This window comes from Hemitrygon akajei, chromosome 18 (assembly GCF_048418815.1).
Source record: "Hemitrygon akajei chromosome 18, sHemAka1.3, whole genome shotgun sequence".
Classification (NCBI taxonomy): domain Eukaryota; kingdom Metazoa; phylum Chordata; class Chondrichthyes; order Myliobatiformes; family Dasyatidae; genus Hemitrygon; species Hemitrygon akajei.
The window spans coordinates 31691078-31712844 of record NC_133141.1 but is presented as its reverse complement, the minus strand read 5'-3'; the positions used below and the strand labels follow the sequence as shown (position 1 = coordinate 31712844).

The window sequence follows — 21767 nt, the reverse complement described above, 5'->3', positions numbered from 1 at the left end:
ATGTTTAAGAGGCATTTATTCAGGCACACAAGCAGGCAGGGAATGGGGGGATGTTTACTGTGTGTAGGCAAATCTGATTAGTTTTCATTGACACCATTGCTAGCATAGAAATGGTAGGCTGAAGGTCCTGTTCCTGTGTGATGTGGTGGACGGATCTGTGCATGACTTTTGGTGACATCTGATTCTTACTTTCCACAGAACCCATTGACTGTAGCATTGCAAGACTCCTCTCTCATGGTGAGCATCTCAATTCCTTCATGCTGTAATTGGGAGGGTGAGGTTGAGAATCTGGGGGTTGGAGACGATGGGAACGTGGGAGGGAAAGGAATGGGATCAGTGTAGACAGGTGGGCAATGGGCAGAATGGACCATTGGACCACAGGAAGGGTCTGTTTCCTGAGATTGGTCATGGCTACTGATAGGGATGATGGGTGGGTTCACACAGTGAGTGCCCGTTCCCCAAGGTGTGATGAGCATTCACAGAGTTTCAGTAAATTAATGTGGTTCGATTGGGCGGTCAGACACAAGAAAGGTTTGTGTTGGAGTGGAGAGTTATTCATAAAAGTACAACAATCTCACAGCTAGGCCTCTGAGGGGGTGTTGGCACTCTGGGGATTCTCCTCTCCTGATGTAGAAGGGGCTTCACTTTTCCAGGAGTGTGTGATGGGACGGTGTGGAGAGAGATTCACTCTGTGTCTGACCCTGGGAGTGTGTGATGGGATGGGGTGAAGGGAGATTCACTCTGTGTCTGACCCTGGGAGTGTGTGATGGGACAGTGTGGAGGGCGATTCACTCTGTGTCTGACCCTGGGAGTGTGTGATGGGACGGTGTGGAGGGAGCTTCACTCTGTGTCTGACCCTGGGAGTGTGTGATGGGATGGTGTGGAGGGAGCTTCACTCTGTGTCTGACCCTGGGAGTGTGTAATGGGACAGTGTGGAGGGAGATTCACTCTGTGTCTGACCCTGGGAGTGTGTGATGGGACAGTGTGGAGGGAGATTCACTCTGTGTCTGACCCTGGGAGTGTGTGATGGGATGGTGTGGAGGGAGCTTCACTCTGTGTCTGACCCTGGGAGTGTGTGATGGGATGGTGTGGAGGGAGCTTCACTCTGTGTCTGACCCTGGGAGTGTGTAATGGGACAGTGAGGAGGGAGATTCACTCTCTGTCTCCTTGCCCTGAGAAGTGGTGTGATTTACTGTTCCTGTTTTCCAGGGAGCAGTTGAGATACTACAGGCCAAAGTGAGCACGTTGGACCCAGCGACCTTGGACCAGGTTGAAGCAAGGCTTCAGGTGAATCGTGGGCAGAGTACAGAGAGATCAGGGCATTAGGAAGGGTGACCGAGCCATTGGTGAACTGTGTAGCTGATAGCTCTGCTAGCTCTATGACCTTCACAGAGCCGGGCATTCAGGAGTGGCTGTGTCAGTGACCAGGAGAGTGGGGGGTAGAAGTGTAACTAGAACTAAATTGGTGGCTAACTGGCAAAGGTTGGGCATGAAGAGCACAAATGCCTTGGATGATATAGGGGTGGTGCTGAGGTAGCGCTTCATCAAGGGAGTCCTGCAGGAGCACCATGTTGAACAAGGAGTGGCAGGGCTGAGGGAGGGTGTGGCATTGAGGGAGCAATGTTAAGAGAGGGGGCATTGCTGGGGGAGCACCTTATTGAGGGAGATGCTAAGGGAAGGGCAGTACTGAGGGAGCACTGCATCGCGAGAGGGGTACTGCATCAAGGGAGTGTCAGTACCAGTCAACACAGAGGAGTGAGCCTCCTCTGCAGCCTCTCCAGTGCCATCAGATCCTCCTGTAGTGTGGTATTGGATGATTACTGTCATGTGTACCCAAGTACAGTGAAACACTTATCATTCAAAACACATGTTCATCAAGGTCATATCACTATAGCTTTTCCCCTTCACATACCTATCCAGGTCCTTCTTAAATGATACATGCCTGAACCACTTTCTCTCTTTCTTTTTCAATCTTTTTATTAGTATTAAAAATATTATGAACAAAATACAATTAATATATTAATAAAGGGATTACAAACATACAAATTCCCATTACACATGAAGGAATACATAAGCAATGAATACAGTATAAATAAGTTTTCCCAAAACATGAACCATATAGTATATATATGAACAAGGTAAATCTAGATATTTCATAATATATAATATATAAAAAAAGAAAAAGAAAAAAAATATATGCAAAATTACTAACCTACTAATCTAATATCTAAGGGAAAAAAAAGAAAACAAAAAAAGAGAAAAAACTAAAGAAAAAGAGAGAAAAAAAAGGGCTGTTTATAATATCTCACAAGAATACATAAACATCAATGTCGTCAACTCCGATCCTCTCAACATACATACAATTAAAGCTGAAAAAACCAATAAGCTTGGCACAGGGCCATATTACATCATATGAAAATATTGAATAAATGGTCTCCATATCTTTTCAAATTTAATAGAAGTATCAAATACAGCACTTCTAATTTTTTCTAAATTTAGACATATCATAGTTTGAGAAAGCCAATGAAATACCGTGGGAGGATTAATTTCCTTCCAATTCAACAAAATAGATCTTCTAGCCATCAAAGTGAGAAAAGCAATCATTCGACAGGCGGAAGGAGATAAATAGAGTGAGTCCATCATCGGTAAACCAAAAATTGCGGTAATAGGATGGGGTTGTAAATCGATGTTCAGTACCGCAGAGATAATATCAAAAATATCTTTCCAATATTTTTTCAAAAGCGGACATGACCAAAACATATGAGTTAAAGACGCGATTTCTAATTGACATCTGTCACAAATAGGGTTTATATAAGAATAAAAATGAGCTAATTTATCCTTGGACATATGGGCCTGAACCACTTTCTCTGGTAGCACATTCCATATGTTCACCATCCTCTGTGCGAGTAAGTTGCCTCTCAGGTTGCCTTTAAATCTTTTCCCTCACCCCTGTGCCTCCTAGTTTTAGGTTCCCCTCCCCTGGGAGAAAAAGACTTGGCATCCACCTTATCCAAGTTCCTTTTAATTTTAAACACTTGTACAAGGTTACCCCTCATTCTTCTACATTCCAAGGAGTAAAAACCGAGCTTGGACAACCTCTCTCTGTAACTCAGTCCCTCTAGTCCTGGCAACATCCTCATAAATATTTTCTGTGCTCTTATCAGTTTAACCACATCTACAACAAGGCAACCAAAACTGTGCACAATATTCTGAGTGCGGCCTCACCAACTCCTGTACCCAGTACCCTGACTGTGGAAGGCTAGTGTGCTGAACTCCTTTCTCACCACCCTGTCCAACACTTGTCTTCTGGGTCCCTCTGTTTCATTACACTTCTTCATAGAAATGCAGATGTGCACACGGTGCTCCAGCTATGGCCCAACCAGCCTTCCAGCTCTTGTATGCCAAGTCCCAGCTAGTGATGGTAGGTGACTTGTATGCCTTCTTTACTAACTTATGGACCTGTGGTGCTACCTTCAGAGATCTTTGGACAAGTACACCAAGGTCCTCAGTGACCACAGGCTCTACATAATAAGACAAAGGAGCAGAATTAGACCATACAGCCCATCGAGTCTTCTCTGTAATTCGATCATGGCTGATTTATTATCTCTCACATCCTATTCCCCTGCCTTCTCTCTGTTAATAATTAAGAACCTATTCACCTCAGTTTTAAATGTACTCAGTGACTTGACCTCTACAGATTCACCACCCTCTGGCTAGAGAAATTTCTTCTCATCTCATTCCAAAGGAATGTCCTTGTATTCTGAGGCTGCTCCCTCTGATTCTAGACTCTGCCAATATACGAATATCCTCTCCACATCCACTCTATCTGAGCTTTTCAATATTTGTTAAGTTTCACTGAGATTCCCCTTCCCCCTTGTTCTTCTAAACTCCAACGAGAACAGGCCTAGGGACATCAAATGCTCCTCGTATGTTAACCCTTTCATTCCCAGGATCATTCTCATAAACTTCCTCTGGACCCTCTCCAACGCCAGCACATCCTTTCTTAGATATGGGGCCCAAAACTGCTCACAATACTCCAAATGTGTTCTGACCAATGCCTTATAAAGCCTCAGTGCTACATCCTTGATTTTATATTCTGGTCCTCTTGAAACGAATGCTAACATTGCATTTGCCTTCCTCACCACTGACTCAACCTGCAAGTTAACTTTTAGGGAATCCTGCACAAGGTCTCCCAAGTCCCTTTGCACCTCCCATTTCTGAATTCACTCCCCATTTAGAAAATAGTCTTCATCTTTATTCGTTCTACCAAAGTGCATGACCATAACATCCTACATTGTATTCCAACTGCCACTTCTTTCCCTCTTCTCCTAGTCTGTCCAAGCCCTCCACCTATCTTCCACAAAACCATCAATTCCATCAATGTCATATAATATGAAAAGAATCGGTCCCAACACTGACCCCTCCAGAACACCACTAGTCACTGGCAGCCAACCAGAAAAGGCTCCCTTTCTTCCCACTCATTGCCTCCTGCCTGTCAGCCAATTTCCTATCCATGCTAGTGCAGTGCCTTGAAAAAGTATGCAGCCCACACAACTATTTTCACATTTGACTGTCTCATTTTCTAAATTTAAAGTATATTGAAGTAGGATTTTTTGAGCTAATCTACAAAATATTGTGTATTATGCCAAATCAAAAGAAAAATTCAAAACCTGTCAACAATTTACTAAAAAATTAAAAACCAGAATTGTGAGGGTGAAAAAGTACTTATTCCCTTTGTATAATTACTACGCTAACTTTCCTCAGGTGCAATACTGTATATTACCTTACCAACTCACACAATGTCTTGATGTAGAAAATTGGAGGATCACCCGAATGTATTACCCCTCCGTAAGATCCAACACACGATAGGCTTTTAACAGAGCAAACCAAAGTGAAGACAAAAGAGCGTTCAAGGCAAGTCAGGGGATTTGTGCTTCTCTAAGCAGAAATCTGGGGAAGGGTACAAGACCATCTCAAAGGCACTGAACATACCTCAGAGCTCAGTGCCGTCTATTGTTGGAAACTATGAAACCACAGCCTGGGTCAGGCCGCCCCTCTAAACTTAGTCACCGGAGAAGAATGACACTGTGAGAGAGGCTCCTGTGAAGCCAACAGTCACTCTGAGTGAGCTGCAGAAGCCAGTGGCTGCAACTGGAGATGAAGTTCATGGCTCCACAATCTCTAAGGCCTTGCACAAAAGGGGTATTTATGGAAGAGTAGCAAGCAAGAAGCCCTGGCTGAAAAAAAGAAACACATCCTTGCCTGTAAAGACTTTGCAAAGCGTAATTTAGAAGATACTGTAAAGATGTGGAAGAAGGTCTTGTGGTTGGATGAAACTAAAATGGGACTTTTTGGCCTCAACACATGTGGCGTAAATTTGATACCGCACATCAGCCAGGTAAGACCATCCCGACTGTGAAGTGTGGTGGAGGTTGCATCATGTCATGGGAATGCTTTTCAGCAGCAGGGACTGGAAATCTGGTCAGGATTGATGGGAAATGCTGCTAAATACAGAGAGATCCTGGTAAAAACCTGTTGGCCTCTGTCAGAAAGCTTAAACTGGGGAGGAAGTTTGTCTTTCAGCAGGACAACGACCCAAATCACACTGCCAGAGCAACCATGGAGTGGCTTCAGATGAAGAAAATTGATGTCCTTGAGTGACCCAGTCAGAGCCCTGACCTTAACCCAGTCGAACATCTCTGGCAAGGTTGCTGTCCACTGCTGCTCCCCAACTAACCTGGCACAGCTTGAGCAATTTCGCAAGGAGAAATGGGCAAATCTTGCTCCATCAAAGTTGTGCAAAGCTAACAGACACTGGTCCAAAAAGATTACTGGCTGTAATAGCTGTGAGAGGTGGTTCAACCAAGTACTGAGCAAAGGGTGATGAATACTTTTAAACTGCTGACATTTCAGTTTTTGAATTTTTGTTTTTCATGCTTTACAATTTTCCCACTTGATATTTCCTCAAAGAATTCCAACAGATTTGTCAGGCAAGATTTCTCCTTAAGAAAACCATGCTGACTTTGGCCTATTGTATTTAGTGCCTCCAAGTACCCTGAGACCTCACAGCACAGACCTGATTTAGTCCACAGGAGATCAGACTTGGGGAGCTGTGTCCCTGCTGTCTCCTCCTGTGGCTCGGTGCCTTCCTTAATGCCAGTGTTTTTGCTTCCTGCAGAGCGTCCTGGGGAAGCTGAATGAGATTGCCAAACACAAGAAGGCCAACGAGGACGCGGAGACCCAGAGCAAGGTCCGTCTCTGACCCGCGCCCCGATTCTTCCGCACTGTGAAACCCCACTCACATCAGTATAGTCCATCACTACCTGACCCCCCCCCCCCCCGACCACACTGTCCGATCCTACCCATACCCTACACACACACACCCCACCCTTCCTCCATTCCACATCACTGTCTGATTCATTGCAGGCTATCCTGTTCTGTCCATGGTTCCTGCACCCTGTTTACTCTCTACCCCAGCACTCACTTATTTTCTCAGTTTTCCCCTCCCTGTTCATTCGTTTTGTTCCCTTCCTCCCTCTCCCATCCTCCCTCCCCTCCTCCTTTCCCCCTTACCTCTGCCCTTCCCCTCCTTCCCTCTCTCCCCTCCTTTGCCTTTCTCTCCCACTCCCTCCTTCTCTCTGTCCCTATCATTTTCCCTCACTTCCTCCGTCCTCTCCTCATACCCGTCCCACGCCCCAGCTCTGCCCCTCCTTGTGCTCCCTGTACTCCACCCATCACCTCTCCCTTCCTGGCGCAGCGCTGCTCTCCCACCCACTGGGTGAGTTTACAACCTAGACCCCCTGTCTGTGTACTGCAGATCGCCCAGCTGTACGACCTGGTTCAGAAGTGGGATGGAATGGCCACCACCCTACCGCAGGTTGTGGAGAGACTGGTGGCCGTGAAGGATCTGCACGAGCAAGGTGAGGGATTACACCCCCCCCCCCCCCCCGTGCGTGCGTGTGTGTGCCTGTGAGTGCACGTGTGAGCATTGCTCTTTTCTCTGCCTCTCTGTGTCTGTGCACAAGTCTGTACATGTTTGTCTGTGTGAACTGTGCAAGGAGCCACATGACAGTGCTGTGGATGTGAGTTCGGGTGCGAATGCCAAGACCCATCTTGACGTGATGTTGTGTTCTGGTTTCAGCCATGCAGTTTGCTCAGCTGCTCGCCCACCTGGACTCCACACAGCAGGTGATCACCAGCTCCATGAGGGACAACAGCACGCTGCTGACACAGGTAGGGCTGCTCACAGGCAGCCACGGATAGGCAGGAGGATAGGGAGGAAGGAAAGTGAGTGAGAGGGGAGGGAAAGGAACGACATTTGGGAGGCAATGGCAAGTGGAGGGAGGGGCTGGGAGATGGAGGGGAAAGGGGTTGGTAAGGGAGTAAGAAGGGTGTGAAAAGGGGCAGGGGATAAGAGGGAGAGGTGGATTGGGGAGTGATGGGAGAGAAAGGGATGAGGGATAGTGAAATGGGAAGAGATAGGGGAAGAGCAAGTGAAGATCAGAGGGGAATGTTGGAGAGGGAGAGGGAGGGGGAGTCCAGAAGCAGATGCAACAGGAACTCTGGGAATTGAAGGGGAAATGTAGCAGGGAGTTTGGGGAGAGGGGTAGGCAGCACAAACTGAACAGGCCCCTGACCTCTCCCCTCTCCACTCTCCCTTGGGCAGGTACAGCAGACTATGAAGGACAATATGGCCCTGGTGCATCAGAACGTCGTCAACCTGGACACACGCATGAGGAAGCTGGCAGCGTAGGAACCCACCTCCCCCCACCCCAGCGACATACTGTCCATTGATCCCTTTGGAGAAGAGGAAGAAGGGAGGAAGAGAGACCAGCACCTTGTTTCCCCATCTGAAGGCTTGGCTCGGAACTGTGCCCTGCATCTTCCCTCCACAGGGTGGAGGGGAGGTTTCCCAGACATTGCATCTCTGTTTTCTGACCCCACCACCCCAACAATCTGTAACCGGAAATGCTCCACTGAAAATGGGGTACCTTGTCTGTAAACTAACTGCTCCTGCATGCACTCTCACTTGGAGAGACATTAAAGGACCTCCACTCCCCATTTGTGTCCCACTTCAGCTTCCTGATTGAGTCTGTGTGGGTGAAAAGGAATGGTGTGGTGGGATGGGGTAGAGGGGAGATTCACTCTGCCTGACCCCAGGAGTGTGTGATGGGACAGTGTGGAGGGAGCTTCACTCTGTGTCTGACCCTGGGAGTGTGTGATGGGACAGTGTAGACGGGACAGTATATGTTGGGATGGTGTGGAGGGAGATTGAATCTATCTGATTTTATTGTCACATGCATAATTGTGGACAGATGCAATGAAAAATCTATATGCAGCATCATCGCCAACACATGGCATCAGAAATATCATTCACAAGGAAAATATGAATTATAAATAAATCATGTATGATTTTTACAAGGACATAATTATAACAAAAAGATATCCATGATAGTGCAAAGTGATCAAACAAAAAGCATTAAAAATCAAATAAACCTCTTTTGGGTCTCTCCAGAGAAAACAACTCAAGTTTGTCTAACCTCTGCTTTTATTGCTCATACTCTAATCCAGGCAACATCCCGGTGAACCTCTTCTGCTCCCTCTCCAAAGTCCCCACATCATTCCTGTAATGGGGAGACCAGAACTGTACTCAATACTCCAAGCCACAACATGTCTTAGCGACTCTTAACACCCTAATTAATGAAGGCATGAATGCTGTTTGCCTTCATAACCACCTCATTGATGTATAGAGGGATTTTGGGGTCCAAGCCCATTGCCACTTTCAGGGAGCCCAAGATCCCTTTGTACATGAGTGCTGTGAGGCTTCTGCCATTAACTGTGTACTGTACTGGATGTAATGATGAGGCTTTATAAGCCAATGGTCAGACCACATTTGGAGTATTGCGAGCAGTTTTTGGGCCCCATATCTAAGAAAGGATGTGCTGACATTGGAGAGGGTCCAGAGGAGATTCAGAACAATAATCCTGGGAATGAAAAGGTTAATGTTTGAGGAGCATTTGCTGGTTCTGGGCTTGTACTCACTAGAAGAATGGGGAGGGGGAATCTCTTTGGAATGTACAAAATATTGTGGATAGAGTGGACAGAAGAGGATGTTTCCTCTGGTGGGGGAGTCTCGCTCCAGAGGGCACAGCCTCAAAATATAAGGATGTGCCTTTAGAACAGGGATGAATTTTTTTTGCCAGAGGGTGGTAGATCTGTGGAATTATTTGCCACAGATGGCTGTGGAGGTGAAGTCATTGAGTATATTTAAAGCAGAGGTTGATAGGATCTTAATTATCAATGGGGAGGAGGCAGGAGAATGGGATTGAGAGAGATAACAAATCAGCCTTGATCGAATGATGGAAGTTTTGATGAGCTAAATGACCAAATTCTGCTCCTATGTCTTATGGTTTACCCCATTACATTTGACCTTCCGAAGTGCAGCACCTCATACTTGAGGTGAAACTTCTCCCCAGAGAGCAGTTGGATTGGGACTGCACTGATAAAGGGCACATGGAGGGTGAAATTGGGCGCAAATCCATATGTACACAGGTGCAATGAAAAACATCAGACACAACATTCACAGGAAAAGTATAAATTCAATATAAATTATACTTTTTACAAGAATGTACCCAATCACAACAAAAAATTATATTTTTGTGCAAGATAGTTAAAGTGGTCGTCGTATTGCTAAACTATAGTGATCAGGATTGTGCCATTTAGTTCAAGAGCCAAATGGTTGAAGGGAAGTGTGATGTGGGACTTCAAACTTCAGTACCTCCTGCCCAATGAGGGCTCCAAGAAGATGGCATGACCTGGGGACGAGGGCTGAAGGCCTGAAGGTGGCCCATCCTGCAGTTAGAGGGCTGTTTGTGGTGGGTGGGTGGCTGGAATGGAAAAGGGGTTTGTTTTCCTGTTGTTTGTGTTGTTCTGCTGAGCATTGTGGGTATGCTATGCTGGCACCGGAATGTGTGGCAACACCTGCGGGCTGCCCTCAGCACACCCTTAGGCCTCCGTGTCCAGCACATAATACTTAGTAACTCACGCCATCTCCAATGGGATCCCACCACCAAGCACATCTTTCCTTCCCCCACCACGCACTTTCTGCACGGATCACAACTCCCTTGTCCATTCATCCCTCCCTTTCACCAATCAACTTCCCAGTTCTTTACTTCACCCCCCCCCCACTCTCCCAGTGTCACTTATCACCTACTAACTAGTACCTCTTCCTCCCCTCCCCCACCTTACTCTGGCGTCTCCTCTTTCTTTCCAGCCCTGATGAAGGGTCTCGGCCTGAAACGTGAACTGTACACTTTTCCATAGATGCTGCCTGGCCTGCTGAGTTCCTCCAGCATTTTGTGTGTGTTGCTTGGATTTCCAGTATCAGCAGATTTTTTCTATGTGACACATTTCAGTGTATGTACATTTGACAAATAATTTGTATCAGTAACATTAAAGGAACTTATATCTGCACCACCTTAGGACCCAAGTGATTGCATCCTTTCCACACAACAGTGCCACCTCATCACCACCCCTCCTGCAGCTCTTCCACACTCGGCCCTCCCGCAGTGCAGCTCTCCCTCCTTGGCAAACCTCCCTCTCGCTGCCCCTTCCACAGGCTGGCATACACACACAGGTCAGTGCCACTGGGGGATGTTACGACCATCAGCGAGAGGCAAAGCCATACTCTGTCTCTCGCCTGCTCTAGGCACGTGACCAGCTGTGTGAATATCTTCTCTCCATCCACGACATCACCTTGAGGTAACTGAGAGAGCTATTCAGTAGCATTACTGGGCTCCCTCTCCCCTTCACCACCATTGATATTCCTCCTCTCCCTAGGAGGGTGGACAACCCTGGAACTCCATACCCAGTGGTCTGTCCTGTGGGGGTGTAGGGAATTCTGAACCAGACAGACAGCACAAAACAGTCCCTTTGGCCCTTCCAGCCCATGGTGATCAAAACCAGAACCACCTACCCATGTTTGATACATATCCTAACCTTTCCTGTCCATGTTGAGTATGAGAATCAGGAACTCATGCTGCAACTGTACAAAACTTTAGTCAGACTGCGTTTAGAATATTGTATGCAACTCTGCTCATCCCGTTATAGGAAGGACGCAGAAGAGGTTCACCAGGATTAGAGGGCATGAGCTAGAAGGAGAGGCTAGACAAACTTGGGTTGTTTTCTCTGGAGTGGTGGAGGCTGTGGGGAGATCCGATCGAGGTTCTTAAAATTATGAGGGGCAGAGATAGAGTAGAGAGAGATAATCTTTTCCACAGGTTAAAATGTCAGACACCAGAGGACATGCTTTTAAGGTTGGGGGGGGGGGGGGGAGATGTTAAAGACCACGGGAGATGCAGACTGGTGGGTGGGTTATGGGTAGTGGAAGCAGGCAGTTTGGTGGAGTTTAACAGGCTGTTTGATATATGAATGGAATGGAGGGGGTACTGTAGATGATATATCCATTATAAAACTGGCATCAAGATCAGCCCATTGTGAGCAGAATGCCTGTCTGGTGCTATAATGTATTATGTTCTAAGTTTGGACAGATACACAGATAGGAAAGATTAGTGGGATATGGACCAAATGTGGACAAATAGGATTGGCTTAGATGGGTATTCTGGATGCTGTCGACCAGCTGAAATGGGCTGAAAAATGGCAGATGGAATTTAATGCAGACAAGCACGAGGTTTTGCACTTTGGAAGGACCAACCAGGGAAAGACTTACACAATGAGCGGTAGGGCTCTGAGGAGTGTGGTAGAGCAGAGGAGTCTGGGGAATATAATTCCTTGAAAGTGACATCACGGGTAGATAGGGTCATAAGGAGAGTTTTTGGCACATTGGCCTTCATTAATCCAATTACTGAATGCAGTAGTTGGGATGTTATGTTGAAGTTGTTTAAAACGTTGGTGAGACCTAATTTGGAGTACTGGTCACCCGCTTACGGGAAAGATCAATAGATTGAAAGAGAGCAAAGAAAATTTACAAGGATGTTACAGGGAAAAGGTTGAATATGTTATACCGATATTCATTTGAGGGCAGGAGAATGAGGAGAGCTCTTATGGAGGTATACAAAATTATGAGGAGTATAGATAGAGTTAATGCGAGCAGGCTGTTCCTCGGGTTGGTTGAGGATAGAACTTGAGTTTAGGGTGAAAGATGAGATATTTCAGGGAACTCGGGGAGGGGGCTCTTCACTCAGAGGGTGGTGAGAGTGTGAATGGCTGCCAGTGGAAGTGGTGGATGCGGGTTCGATTTCAACATTTAAGAGAAGTTTAGACAGGGATATACGGTGCGGTACAGGTAGATAGACTAGGCAGACGACCAGACTGGCACAGACAAAATGGCTGAAGGGCCTATTTATGTGCTGTAGTGCTCTATGACACTGCATCAGGGCTGTGGAGCAGGACCGGGGCTAAGGGGGTGGTGCAGTCCGTTGGAAAAGTCTGCCCTTGTAACTGAAATCTCTGAAGTTCAATGGCTCAGTGTAGCGGCAGACATAACCATCCATCGCAATGCGATCAGAAATGATTGAATCAGAGAATTCCTCCCAACTTCACCTTAAATTCGTGCAATCTCTTGTTCTGGGCCCCGCCTCGGCTCTCTGAGCACCTCCAAAACATCTCCCCCACACCGGCCTTCTCTCTTCCATAGTGAATCTCACTGGCAAGTCGATCACTCTCCAATTCTGATATCTCACTGCAAAATGTTCTGTAACACCGGAGATTGCACGCAATTGCATCATGTTTAAAGGGGCTTTTGCTCCTAGCCGGGTTCTGACTCACAACGGCCCCTAGCTGTCAATCAGGTCTTTATGACCGCCCACTATTGGTTGAAGCGCGTTGAGCGGTGGCGCTGAGTGGTGTGATGGCGCCGTCAATCACCGCCCATATTGCCGGTGAAATCTCAGGGACGAGTCAGACTTCATTCCGGCGTCTTGCATTCAACATGATCAACATGAAAAATCGGCTCTCTCCGTTGCAAACCAATCATTGCCCGTGTAATTCGCATCACTACAAAGCCACAGTAAGTTGGCGCCTTTTAATCAAGCTGTAAACATATATATTTTGTTAAAAGTTTCAGTAACGTCATTTAGTTCTCCTTGCTTGAACAATCAGCGTCGCATAGCTAGGAAACGGGCCTTCGGCCTAACTGGTTGTGTCTGCCAAGATGCCGACCAGCTGTTGTCATTAAAAAAAGACGTGGGTTCAGTTTTGATCACCCCTGTCATTAGGAAATATGTGGTTAAACTAGAAAGAGTGCAGAGAAGATTCACGCGGATATTGCTAGGATTAGAGGGCTTGCGTAATAGGGTCGGGCTAGATCTTTATTTCTTTGGAGCGTAGCAGATTGAGGGGCGACCTTAACGAAATATTTAAAATTATGAGAGACACGGATAATGTGGATGGCAACAATCATTTAGGGGGAGTCCAAACCTAAGAGGCAGAGATTTAAGATGAGATTTAAGATTTAAATGGGGCTTGAGGGGGCAGATTTTTCACACAAAGGGTGATGAGTATATGGAATGAGTTGCCAGAGAAGTGGTTGAAGCAGGTACAAGATTCAAGACGCATTTGGACAGGTACACGAAGGGGCTGAGCTTGGAGAGCAATGGGTGAAATGCAGGGTTGGGACGAGCTGCCTGGGCACCGTTCACAGACCAGTTTGGCTGAAGGTTTGTATCCATGCTGTGTTGTTCTTTGTCTTATAAGATTTCTACCTAAGCTGGTCCTATTGGCCCTTTAAACCTTTCCTGTCCGTGTACCTGGCCAAGTCCCTTTTAAACGTTGTTAATGTCCCTGCCTCAACCACTTCCTCCGGCAGCTTGTTCCATATATGGATCACCCTCTGAGTAAACCTCTTGTCCACCTTCTGACACACGGTGGGGGGAACTAAAACCTAGGGGGCATGGGGTTAAGGAGAAAGGGGTGAGATGCAAAAGGGGACTTGAGGGGCAACTTCTTCACATGGAGTGCTGAGTATATGGTAGAGGTGGGTACAATTACGTTTAAAAGGCATTAGGGAGGTCAAATGAAAGGAGAGAACATTGAGGTACAAAGTAGAGGGATCTTGGTGTCCAGTCCCGTAGTTCACTGAAAGTGAATAAGTGGATAAGGTGGTAAAGAGGGCAAATGGCTTGTTTACCTTCATTGGTAGGGGGATGTTGAGTATGAGAATCAGGAACTCATGCTGCAACTGTATAAAACTTTAGTCAGACTGCGTTTAGAATATTGTATGCAACTCTGCTCATCCCGTTATAGGAAGGACGCAGAAGAGGTTCACCAGGATTAGAGGGCATGAGCTAGAAGGAGAGGCTAGACAAACTTGGGTTGTTTTCTCTGGAGTGGTGGAGGCTGTGGGGAGATCCGATCGAGGTTCTTAAAATTATGAGGGGCAGAGATAGAGTAGAGAGAGATAATCTTTTCCACAGGTTAAAATGTCAGACACCAGAGGACATGCTTTTAAGGTTGGGGGCGGGGGGGGGGGGGGAGATTTAAAGACCACGGGAGATGCAGACTGGTGGGTGGGTTATGGGTTACCAGGGATGGTAGTGGAAGCAGGCAGTTTGGTGGAGTTTAACAGGCTGTTCGATATATGAATGGAATGGAGGGGGGTACTGTAGATGATACACCGGAGGAGGGCATTTAGGATAAATTGGCATCGAGATCAACACAATGTCATAGTCTGAATGGCCTGTCCAGTGCTGTAGTGTAAGTTTGGACAGATACATGGATAGGAAAGATTAGAGGGATATAGGCCAAGCCTGGGCCATCCTCTGCCCTTCAGGTTCCTATTAAACCTCTCCCCTCTCACCTAATTCTGTGCGCTCCAGTTCTTAATTTCCCAACCCTGGGGAAAAGATTGCACATTCACCTCATCTGTGCCTCTCATGGTTTTATACAGTTCCTTAAGATCACCCCCCCCCCCCCCAGTCTCCTACACCCCAAGGAGTAATCAGTCGATTTGTGTGGATATGGTGAGAGGTGTTGATCTAGAACAATGGCAGTGAGAGTCGGTTGCTTCAGAATCCTCTGAGAAATATTTCAAATAGGCCATTCAGCCCATCGAGTCTGCTCCACCATTCCATCATGGCTGATTTATTATCCCTCTCAATCCCATTCTCCTGTCTTCTCTCTGTAACCTATGATGCTCTGACTAATCAAGAACCTATCAACCTCTGCATTAAATATACCCAGTGACTTGGCCTCCACAGCCACCTGTGGCAATGAATTCCACAGATTCACCATCCTCTGGCCAAAGAAATTCCTCCTTATCTCTGTTCTAAAGAGACATTCGTCTATTCTGAAGCTGTGTAGATTGTCCCTAGGCTCCTCCATTATAGAAAACATCCTCTCAAATACACTCTGTTGAGGCCTTTCAATATTGGGTAGGTTTCAATGAGATTGCCCCTCGTGCTTCTGAGCTCAAGCGAGTATAGGCCCAGAGCTATCAAACACTGCTCATTTTGTTAACCTTTCATTCCCAGGATAATTCTCATGAACCTCCTTTGGACACTCTCCAATGGCAGCATATTCTTTCTTGAATATTGGGCCCAAAATGACACATTGGACTGCTTTCTATGGAATGGAGGCTGAGGGGTGATCTTATAGAGGTTTATAAAGCAGAGATAAGGTGGATGGTCACAGTCTTCTCGCCACAGTAGTGGAGCCTATAACCAGAAGGGAAGGTTTGAACGGAATCCGAGAGGCAGCCTTTTCACCCAGAGGGTGGTGAATATATGGAAGGAGCTACCAGAGGAAGTGGTTGAAGCAGGAACATTGATAAGAAAGGTTTAGAGTGATATGGGCCAAACACAGACATACAGGACAAGCTTAGATGGGAATCTTGGGTGGCATGGACCATTTGGGATTAGGGGCCTGTTTCCATGCTATGTGACTCTGACTCCAGGCTGAGAAATTATGGATCAACAGGCTGCCTGCTGCTCAATTCTGTTGAGTGACCTCCACATGAAACATATCCCCTTTGCTGACCCTCTGTTCCCTCTCTCTTGCAGGTCTTGAGAAATCCACCAGCATGGGAACCAACAACATGACACAAGGTAGGGGCACGTACTGCGACGAAAACATGGGAATAATCTCAGAGACACCCTCCACTTGCCATGCACTCCACATCTGCCACATTAACTCTTCACTGTCTACAGGTCAGGAGTGTGATGGAACACTCCCCACTTGCCCGGGTGGAGTTAGTCCATGTACTCCACATCCACCACATTACCTCTCCACTGTCTACAGGTCAGGAGTGTGATGAAACACTCCCCACTTGCCCAGGTGGAGTTAGTCCATGTATTCCACATCCACCACTTTACCTCTCCACCGTATACAGGTCAGGAGTGTGATGGAACACTCCCCACTTGCCTGGGTGGAGTTAGTCCATGTACTCCACATCCACCACATGACCTCTCCACAGGTCAGGAGAGTGATGGAACACTCCCCACTTGCCCGGGTGGAGTTAGTCCATGTACTCCACATCCACCACATGACCTCTCCACAGGTCAGGAGTGTGATGGAACACTGTCCACTTGCCTGGGTGGAGTTAGTCCATGTACTCCACATCCACCACATTACCTCTCCACCATCTACAGGTCAGGAGTGTGATGGAACACTCCCCACTTGCCTGGGTGGAGTTAGTCCATGTACTCCACATCCACCACATTACCTCTCCACAGGTCAGGAGTGTGATGGAACACTCCCCACTTGCCTGGGTGGAGTTAGTCCATGTACTCCACATCCACCACATTACCTCTCCACAGGTCAGGAGTGTGATGGAGCACTCCCCACTTGCCTGGGTGGAGTTAGTCCATGTACTCCACATCCACCACATTACCTCTCCACAGGTCAGGAGTGTAATGGAACACTCCCCACTTGCCTGGGTGGAGTTAGTCCATATATTCCACATTCACCACATTACCTCTCCACCGTCTGCAGGTCAGGAGTGTAATGGAACACTCCCCACTTGCCTGGGTGGAGTTAGTCCATGTACTCCACATCCACCACATTACCTCTCCACAGGTCAGGAGCGTGATGGAACACTCCCACCTTCCTGATGCGTGTATCTGATAGGAACAGTGTAGTTGCACGTATGGCAGGATGTGGGCTCTTTCCCCCTCCTCTGCCTGTCGTTACCCCCACACTTGACAGTCTGCATTATATTTTTAAAATTTTATTTGGGAGCTTAAGATAAAGGAATCTTTAGGATTCAGTGATCATAATATGAGAGAACTCACCCTGTTGTTTACAAGGGAGAAGCTAACATCAGATGTATCAGCTTACAATGGAATAAAGGGAACTATAGAGACATGAGAGAGGAGCTGGGTAAAGTTGATTGAAGGGGGACAATAATAGGGAAACTAGAGTTTCTGGGAGCAATTTGGAAGGTGCAGGATAGATACATCCTGAAGTAGCACAGTGGATTCTGGTTAATTGGGCCATTGGTTAATCAGGGCAGCCGCTTATTTGGGACAACTATTAAAGAACAAAAACAAATCAAGAAATTAGCCAGGATTTCCTTAGTTTATTAGGGACACTCCTGCTTATTGGGTCAGGAGACTGTTGCCATAGTTTCCAACTTGTGTCAGCAGCTTGCATTTGTGTGGCCCTTAGACACTACACTGTAGTTAGAATGAACAGTTTTTAAATGGCATCAGTTGCATACGTTTGTGTTCAAAAAGCAGTGATTTCTGTCACTGATAGTTGGCAAGAAATAAGCAGCAAGACATTTCAGATCTGTTTTACTCACTGTGGTTTCAAGCATTTAAGCTTGGAGATAGAAATGGCCGTGAGTGAAAATGAAATGATTTCACTTCAACAAGTTAGGAACTATGAAGAATTTGAAGGTATCGACAATCATCTTGAATGTTTCAATGAAAATAAAGATTTGGAGGGTGCGATCATTGTATGATGGCAGTCCATTATTTGCGTGCTTTTGTTCATTTACAGTCAATCAACAGAACACTGCCGTGTATGATGAATTCCTCTGTCTATGAAGAAATAAGTTTTACTGTAAAACTGTAGTATTGATAGTGTTCTAATTTGTTCTGTATTTGTTACTCCGTTTCCATGAAACCTCAGCTCATTGGGGGCAGCTGCTTAATTGGACCAAAATGTACTGGTCCTGATGTGTCCCAATTAACCAGAATCCAATGTATTCTAAAGTCAAATCAAAGAAGAGGGCATATAATAGAGCAAAAATTAGTGGGAAGTTAGAGGATTGGGAATATTTTTTAAAAATCCAACAGAAGGCAACTAAAAAAGCCATAAGGATAGTAAAGGTGAATATTGAAGGTAAGCTGGCTAATAATATCAAAGAGGATACCATAGATTTTTCCAGATATATAAAGAGTAAAAGAGAGGCGAGAATGGATATTGGACAGCTGGAGAATTACACTGGAGAGGTAGTAATGGGGACAAAGAAATGGCAGAGAAACTCTTTCTTCACTGTGGAAGACACCAGCAGTTTGCCAGAAGTTCAAACATGTCAGGCGGCAGAAGTGAATGAATGTAGTTGCCATTACTGAAGAGTAGGTGCTTGGGAAGCTGAACAGTCTAGTTAGATAAATCACTGGACAAGATAGTGTACACCCCAGGGTTCTGAAAGAGGTAGCTGAAGAGGTTATGGGGCATTAGTAATGATCTTTCAATAATCACCTGATTCTGGAATGGTTCCAGAGGACTGGAAAATTGTAAATGTCACTCCACTAAGAAGGGAAATTAGCCTGACTTTAGTAGTTGGGAAGATGTTGGATGTTGTTCTGCAGGGGTTGATGTTAGGACCGCTTCTTTTCATGTTATATGTCACTGATTTGGATGACAAAGTTGATGGCTTTGTGGACAATATGAAGATAAGTAGAGGGGCAACTAATGTTAAGGAGGCAGGGAACGGTCAAAGAAGTGGCAGATGGAATACAGTGTAAGGAAGTGAAATGGTCATGCAGTTTGGTAGAAGGAATAAAGGCGTAGGCTATTTTCTAAACAGAGAGAAACATTCAAAAATCAAAGGTGCAAAGTCTTTGTATAAGATTCCCTAAAGGTTAATTTGCAGGTTGATTCTGTGGTGAGGAAGGCAAATGCAATGTTAGCATTCATTTCAAGAGGTCTAGAATATAAAAGCAAGGATGTAATACTAAGGCTTTACACAGCACTGGTAAGGCCTCTCTTGAGTATTGTGAGCAGTTTTGGGCTGCAAATTATGTGCTGGCATTGGAGAGGGTCCAGAGGAGGTTCACAAGAATGATTCTGGGAGTGAAAGGGTTAATGTATGAGGAGCATTTGATAGCTTGGGGGGGGTGGGGGTTACGGAAGGAGATATCTCATTGAAACCTATTGAATATTGAAAGGCCTAGATAATGTGGATGTGGAGAGAATGTTTCATATAGTGGGGGTGTCAACACCAGGGGGTAGAACCTCAGAACAGAGGGACATCCATTTAGAACAGTGATGAGGAATTTCTTTAGCCAGATGGTGGTGAACCTGTGGAATTCATTGCCACAGACGATTGTGGAGGTCAAGTCATTTGGGTATATTTAAAACCGAGGTTGATAAGTAAGGGAGTCAAAAGTTGTGGGGAGGAAGCTAGGGAATGGGGTTGAGGAGGAAACTGGGGAATAGGGTTGAGAGGGATAATAAATTAACCACCATGGAATGGCAAGCAGAATGAATGTCTTTAATCTGTTCTTGTTCCTCCCTCCCCTCCAGACACTGGTGATCCACTGCTGACAACAGTGATGGAGGTACCTCCGTCCCCTCCTGCACTGCTGTGGGGGCTGGACCTGGAGAGCTGGCTGGAGGACATCGAGAGCGTCCTGGTCCCTTCCCCCATTCTGGAGGACTCCAAGTGCAGATCAGAACTGCCCCTCCTCCTTGACCTGGACAGTGTCTTGTGTCCCACGGGTGAGGAGCCTGGAGACAGCGACGGGGGCCCAGGAGAGGCACAGACACAGGTGAATTAACCAAAACTGCCCCACCTGCAGTCACACCCCTGCAACCCACTCCAGTCTGGATCCCACCTACTCCACCCCCACCCCCCAAACTTGAGAAACTCAGATTTCTGCTCCAATTCTTGGTCTCCATGAGAACCCCTCCCTCCCCTACACCCCACTCCGTCACTGTGACCCTGCCTCCCCATGTCTGTGACCCCCTCCCCTACACCCTTTTCAGTGTCTGTGAACCCCCCTCTCTCCACTACACTCCTCCCTATCTCTGTGACTCCTCTTCCGCCCCCCCCCCCCCCAATCTCTGTCCCTAACTCCATTCTCCATTAATGAGATGGGATCCCGTATTCTGTCAGCTTCAGGAGAATGAGAGGAGTTCTAATCGAAGTGTATGGGGCTTATAGGGGTGGGTGTTTCCCCTGGGCTGTGGAGTCTTAGAACCAGGGGTCCTGGTCTCAGAAGAAAGGGTGGAGATAGGGAGCAACTTCCCCCTTCAGAGGTGGTTGGGAGGAAGGAGAACCTCTGAAACTTCCTTCGCAAGGAAGCTTGGTGGCTGGGGAGGTGGTGGAGGGAATGTGGGATGGGGGGGAGGCAGTGGTCATACAATAGTAGATAGTATGATAAGAGGGGAAGAATGGTTTCTTTTTACTCGCATAGCTCACACATCCCCTACTGTTCACTTCCCGCAGCTGGAACTCCCAGTTTTCCAACGCCTGGAAAAAGGAGACAATGTGGGAGAGGTCGTGGAGAGGGGGGAGCCCAGCCTGGAGATGCCCGACCCATTGCCACCCTCTCCCCAAACCCACACCGTGCAGGGAGGGCCAGCGGGGAGGAGAGGGCTGAAGCGGCGGAGGGTGAGGGACGAGGGGACGGTGCAGCTGCTTGAGAAACTGGCCCAGGAGAACCAGAGATTGAGGGCCCGGGTGGAGGAGTTAGCTGTACAGGTCCAGCAGACAAGGGAGCTCCTCATCCAGAGGGTTGTGGGTGGCAGATGAAGGTGGAGTGACTTTGGGGGGGGGGGGGTTGGGGGTAGCACAGAGACGGGGAGGGAAGGGGTAACAGAGCTGGGGAGGAATGTAAGGGAGAGGGGTTCATGTAGACGGGAAGGGGTGTAGGGGAGAGGTGAGGTCATATAGATGGGGGGGTCATAGAAACAGGAGGGGTGTAGGGGAGGGGGGGGTCACAAAGACTGTGAGAGTGATAGGAAGGGGTCACAGATGGGGAGGGTTCATGTGATGAGGAATGTAGGGGAGGGGGTTTCATAGAGACGGGGCAGGAGGGGGAGTGGTCACACAGCTGGTGAGTGTTCACAGTGACAGGAAGCAGTGGAGGAGATGGGGAGAGTCGCAGGGAATGCCCTCTTCAGAATGGTCAAACACTTTGGGCCAGTTACTGAAGGGATTGGGGGGCAAGTGTGGGGATGAAGTGGGGGAAATATTCTCCTCTCCCCACAGAGGACCGTGAGAGTCTGCAGCTTGGAGACCATGTATGAATGGCCTCCCAGCATCATGCAGTTTCGGGGAATTCCTTTTTTCACCGTCTACAGGTCAGGAGTGTGATGGAACAACTCTCAAGAAGCCCACCATTACCCAGGACAAAGCAGCCAACTCAACTGGTTGAGAAGTCACAGATACCATTAACATTAAATTCCATGTTAATGGTGACCTCTGCACTGGTGAGGATAACTGCACATAGACTCTTAGTCTTGGACCTTTTACTGTTCCAAAAATTAGTTAAAACTTGTTAGCAATTTATCTTTTCATAAGTAACTGTTAGTCATTGCGTTTTTAACCAATAAAAAAACACGCTTATAACTGG

The 21767-nt window shown here is 47.0% G+C and overlaps 2 protein-coding genes across 3 annotated transcripts in view; both read left to right on the top strand.

Moving 5' to 3' along the window:
- The window catches only part of dctn2 (dynactin 2 (p50)), a 40707-nt gene extending 32648 nt beyond the window's left edge, over positions 1–8059 (top strand). Inside the window, exons 9-14 of the mRNA XM_073071252.1 lie at positions 199–237; positions 1210–1287; positions 6179–6250; positions 6818–6920; positions 7142–7233; positions 7667–8059. Coding sequence (XP_072927353.1) covers positions 199–237; positions 1210–1287; positions 6179–6250; positions 6818–6920; positions 7142–7233; positions 7667–7753 — 471 coding nt within the window. The 3' untranslated portion in view covers positions 7754–8059. The remainder of the gene's footprint in view (positions 1–198; positions 238–1209; positions 1288–6178; positions 6251–6817; positions 6921–7141; positions 7234–7666) is intronic.
- Positions 8060–11611: 3552 nt separating this feature from the next.
- On the top strand, positions 11612–21763 carry ddit3 (DNA-damage-inducible transcript 3). 2 transcript variants are annotated; one of them, XM_073071240.1, is made up of 4 exons: positions 11612–13027; positions 16017–16061; positions 19714–19958; positions 21496–21763. In XM_073071240.1, the coding sequence occupies exons 2-4, from the start codon at positions 16037–16039 to the stop codon at positions 21694–21696; spliced, it is 471 nt and encodes a 156-aa protein (XP_072927341.1). In that variant the 5' UTR covers positions 11612–13027; positions 16017–16036; the 3' UTR covers positions 21697–21763. The 2 variants fall into 2 exon arrangements, with proteins under 2 accessions (XP_072927341.1, XP_072927340.1); XM_073071239.1 differs by lacking the exon at positions 21496–21763 and adding an exon at positions 20639–20961 and having other exon boundaries at positions 11616–13027.
- The last annotated feature ends 4 nt before the right edge of the window (positions 21764–21767 follow it).